This window comes from Quercus suber, unplaced genomic scaffold (genome assembly GCF_002906115.3).
Source record: "Quercus suber isolate HL8 unplaced genomic scaffold, Cork oak 2.0 scaffold_1200, whole genome shotgun sequence".
NCBI classification, from domain to species: domain Eukaryota; kingdom Viridiplantae; phylum Streptophyta; class Magnoliopsida; order Fagales; family Fagaceae; genus Quercus; species Quercus suber.
Window position 1 is genome coordinate 24,536 of NW_027070596.1, and position 5,098 is coordinate 29,633.

A 5,098-nucleotide genomic window follows, 5' to 3' on the forward strand; every position below is an offset into this window, starting at 1 on the left:
AAAAACGTGTATTTAATGATAGGTTTGTCAAAATATTAATATAATAAAAATCTATTAATTGGTGTAACTTTTAGCAAGAGTTACACTACATAATTTGCATTGTCATTGTATACTTAAAACATGTTTGAAAACTAAAATAAAAGAGTATTAGTAATTAAAATAAAGAGACTTTTGGTCTTTATAACAAGTATCTAAGTAGAGAGACACTTGGTTCAACTCTTAAAGAGAGGAGGTGCTCCGAGTTGGAGAAGAGTGCCACCAATTGTATTGCCCTTAGCCTTATTTTCTATTGATAAAAATAAATAAATAAAGAAATAAAAGGAAACCCGAATAGTGGTCTTAAGGAATTCATAAAGAAGCCCAATACCGTTGGATCCGGCCCATCGAACCCCACTTCTTCCTTTTTATTCTTGTAAAAATTGAGAAAAGCCCATTTCTCTGTGGAGTTTTATCTTTGAATATCTTTTTCCCTCCTAATGAAACAATACCATGAAGTGTTTGTGAAAATGCCAGAGAGAACCCCGATTGTGAGCACCGAGCAACCCAGGAGTCTCCGCAGATCTCCGAGATTTCTCCTCCATAAGAACACACCAGAACCACAGCAGCCCACGAGTCTCAGAAAATCTCCGAGACTTCACGGGAAAAGAATAACCTCAGAACCCGAAGATCTTAAAACTCCCAAGACCAACTCCAGAAACAACAGGTTTCTCAGCTCTCCGCCAGAAAGCAAAAAATTCCCAGAAAAATCTTCAAAGAAATTGAGTAAATCCGCTTGTGGGTCGAGAAATTTGAGGAATTTTAGTTCTTGGTCGAGGAGATCTCCAAGGCTGAATAGTTGCGCAGAAGTGTTTCGGAGTCTTAGACGGTCTCCGAGGTTTACTAATCAGCAAAATGTAGATTGTGAGGAGAAAGTTTCAACGAAAACAAGGAAATCTGATGTTGGGTTGAGTAGTCGTGGGAATATGAGTTCTGGGTCGAGGGAGGCTTCAAAATTGAATGGTAGTGTTGAGGAAGTTGTAGGGCATAGACGATCTCAGAGGGTTTCTAATCAACGAAATGTTGTTGATGAACATGTGGAAGAGAGTGGCAGTGGCACGTCTTTGGATGAAGTGGATTTAACAGACGATGAAAAGTCTTTGGATGAAGTGGATTTAACAGATGATGAAAAAGCTGACAAGGTTGTGAATTCTTGTGAACAAATTGTGAGGAAACGTGAGAGGAGCACAAGGAGGAGTTCTATTAGTCCGGAAGCGGTTATTGTGGAAGACGAAGAGAGGATGGCTAAGGACATTGGGAAAAACAGGAAGCGAAAGCGAGATGAGGAAGATCGTGGGATGACTAAGGAGTGGACAAAGGAACAAGAATTGGCTTTGCAAAGAGCCTATTTTGTGGCAAAGCCAACACCCAATTTCTGGAAGAAGGTTTCCAAACTGGTATTTTTCTATTTCTTTGATTCTATGGCCTATAATTTGCTGTTTTTTTTTTTTTTTTTTTTTTTTTCTGTTTGTTTATATTTACATGAGGTAAGTGTGCTTTGGGGAAAGGGCATAGGTTTGTTGATTTCTTTTATAAGTATAGTCTTGGAATAGAATTTGCAAGAGCTAGGATCATATTCTTTTCAAGGAGTGGCAAAAGTTGCTTACTTACTGGGAACTAGGTGTTTTTCAATAACATGGTTGAGTTTAAGTCTTACAGTTGAGATTGTTTAAATTTTGTTAGCTTCCATAAACTTTATGAACTACTGTTTTTTGGAGATATCATTGTTCAACTTGGAGTACAAGTCTAGGTACTTCCAACCAATTGCAGGACTTATAAGGGAGCTTCGAACCTCTATTGTCATTTCAAATAATAGATATTAACATAAAAGCCCATACTAGAGTCAGTTGTAAAGTGTCTATACTCGTTATATTCCAAATTGTTTGGTTTGGATTGGATTAGATTGTATAAAGAGTGTTGTTTTGTGGACGTCTGTTGAGTCCTGCATTGGGCATGAACTAGATCAATCTGGGTTATATTAGTATTTAAGAGGAGCCATAATTGTAATGTAACCAGCCCTTTTAGGGCATAGCATAGATGCAGCTAATCTTCCCTCGGTTGGTGACAGTGATATTTGAAAGATTTAATGGTTGTGTGTCTAGTATGCCTTTTTGATTAATGCTATGCAGACGGGAGTCATGGGACAGGTGAAAGAAAGGAAAGAAATTGAAAAACTGAGGACACAGAGAATGAAATTTGTATTCAAGATTTAATGGTTGTCTGCATCTGTTATGCCATTGATCAATACAATGCCAGATGCACCGGTGAAAGAAAGGAAAAGAAGAAAATGAAAATTTGAGAAAGAAATAGAGAATGAACTCTGTATTTAAGATTTGACGGTTGTGCATCTGGTATGCCTTTGATCAATGTAATGCCAGATGGCACAGGTGAAAAGAAAGGAAAAGAAGATACTGAAAAACTGAGATGGAAAGAGAGAATGAATCTGTATTCAATCATTTGTCAAGCACTGATACTAACTTCGGTGAGTCTGTTATGTGTTAACTGCTGTTTAACTAATCTAGGTGCTGTTACTAACTGCAAGGAACTGCTTAACTAACTTCACTGCTGTTGATCACTTTTTGTTGAGACACAGCGCCTTGATGAGCTGCAGTATGATCACTAACACTATTCTGTCAAAAAAATGGGGGAAAAAGGGGGAAATTAACCTCTCTTTTTTTGTATGAAGTCATAAGAGAACTAGATAAGGACATATTGCATCAGTTTTGTTGTGATTATCAACTACATATTCAATCAACAAATTTTTAACGTAGCATTGGCATATAAGTCTTGTTATTAGATTTATGTGAAAAATATAATTGAGAATGTTATGCTAAAGCCTGCTGTCAGCATTTACTTCCTCTTTAGTATTTATTTAGTGCACTAACTCTGCCATTTTTAATCGTGGAGTTAGCTTTATCAACAATGTTTATTCAAATTTTGTCAATGGTGAACTTATATCCATACAAAAATATATCACAGGTGCCAGGAAAGTCTGCACAGGAGTGCTTTGATAAAGTTCACTCTGACAATTTAACCCCACTTCAACCTCAGCCTCGATTGAGGACTAAAAAAGCAGAGTCTTCACCCATTCACAATTTTTCTCTCTCAGAAAGTAAATTGCTTAAGCCAATGGTTAAAAGGTTGAGTTGCAATAAACAGAAGACTCGTCCTGGACGAAAAATTTTCAGACACTTAATACAAAAGCATTATTGTGTGGACCAGGATTATGAGGCAGATCTATTTTCAGTACTTGAGCCCAATATGGATCCGTCTACTCAAGCTATTCAGCCGGGTGTTATACTTTCCACTCCAATGCAGTCTTCAGGAAAACAAGGATTTCTTAAAAAGTGCCATGAGAGACCTTCAAGCCATAAAAAGCCCCTTTCTAGATTAAGTGGCTCATCGTTGACAACCCTTGCTAGTCCCCCAGTACTGAAGCAGGTCAAAAACAGGGTCTTACATGATAAGTATATTGACCAATTACATTGCAGGGAAGTTAAAAGAAAAGCAGCATCAGCACGGGCACGCAAGTTCTTTATCGTTAAAGAGGATAGAAAAGATATCCCTGTTCAGAATATTGACGTTGTTAGGGCTGCAAAGAATGCCTTGGCATCTGATGCAAGAGACGTTATCATTCAGTATCAACACTTACAAGCTAATGCCATGAGCAACTCTGATTCCAATGATGATGATAGTGTTGATAGCGATGATGATGAAAGTGAAGATGGAACTTAGTTCTTGTTTGAGTTGAAAGTTTTCAAGATCAATTAGTATGTAGTTTTCTTCATATTGCTAATGGAAGCTGCCATGTATAACTGGTGACTTTTGTATCTAACCCATTTTGGAAATCCTACACTTGGTAAATTTGATTTTTGCTAACGTAAGGGTGAAATTTACCTTCATGGGTTCATTCCTTTGAAATTTAGGAGAAGCTATTTTTATTTTTATTTTTTATATTATAAAATTTTTTAATTACTTAATTAAAAAAGAAAAAGAAAAAAGAGTTAATTGTGATAGGCCAAAAATGTATTGACCATTTGTGATGAATTAATTAATTAGTCAAGTTAATTAATTCAATTAGCATGCAATACGTGTGGTAGCACAAACAAATTACCAACTAAATTAATATGTAGCAGAAAATAAATTTGATACGGTAATTTATTTATGAATGAGAAAAACTTTTAAGGTAAAAACTCATCAGGTGATTTTAAAGTCACTACTTCTAAGAATTTACTATTATTACAATAATTGGTTACAAGTAAAGGAATTCCAATATCTTATACTAACTTAAAGTTGAACATTTACCTTAATACCCAGTTGAACTTGTTCTGTAGTGACAATCTCTCATTTTCAATGCATGGCTCCCAATATATGACTAACCAATCGATGCACGAATCCAAATACGTAACTAACCACCAACTTGAGAAGGATGTTGACTGTAAAGTTCTCTAGTTCATTAACACGATGAAGATCACGAAACTCCTTGGTTACAAAACCATACAGCGTACAAACACAGTAGCTTTTTGAAGAGAAAAATGAACCAAGACAAATTGTCTTCGGTCACAATATGCTTATGAAAAATCTTTGCATCAAGTTGCATTCACTTGCATTCACTGTGACAACCCTTAAAATAATCCTTATATATGTTTAGGGCTGTAAGAAAAGAAAACCTAAACATGTATACATGGATTAGAGTGAAATCAAAATTGAAAATCTGATTTTCTTAAATCTCGATAGATAGGGTATCTATCGAGCAGCTTTCGAGCATCGGGCAAAAGCTGGATTTCGATAGATGCTATCTGTTGAGTTAACTGTTGCGCTTTAAAATTTAGCATTTCTTCACTTGATTCTTGAACAGATTTACATGACTTTAACATTTAGACTTGAAACCTTGTTCCTTAAAGTATTAATCACATCCTAAATCTATCAAATTACAAGTAAAGTACGTTTTGTCGAAGGATTAGCCAATTCTACATTGATATGTGTTCCTAACATGATTCACATATGTTTTAACAAATTGATCAACCAGTAAATAAAAAAATTTGTTAGTATTTTTTTTAAA

General features: G+C 35.6%; 1 protein-coding gene across 1 annotated transcript; it reads left to right on the top strand.

The window, feature by feature from the left end:
* The first annotated feature begins 409 nt into the window (after window positions 1-409).
* On the top strand, window positions 410-3,915 carry LOC136065829 (uncharacterized). Its single transcript, XM_065769547.1, has 2 exons — window positions 410-1,433; window positions 3,016-3,915. The coding sequence occupies exons 1-2, from the start codon at window positions 477-479 to the stop codon at window positions 3,769-3,771; spliced, it is 1,713 nt and encodes a 570-aa protein (XP_065625619.1). The 5' UTR covers window positions 410-476; the 3' UTR covers window positions 3,772-3,915.
* Window positions 3,916-5,098: the final 1,183 nt, after the last annotated feature.

Bases quoted from the DNA above. Each gene is read 5' to 3' on its own strand.
- LOC136065829 (XM_065769547.1), top strand. From the start codon at position 477: ATGAAACAATACCATGAAGTGTTTGTGAAAATGCCAGAGAGAACCCCG. The intron at 1,434-3,015 runs GTATTTTTCTAT...AATATATCACAG, and splicing joins GGAAGAAGGTTTCCAAACTG to GTGCCAGGAAAGTCTGCACA.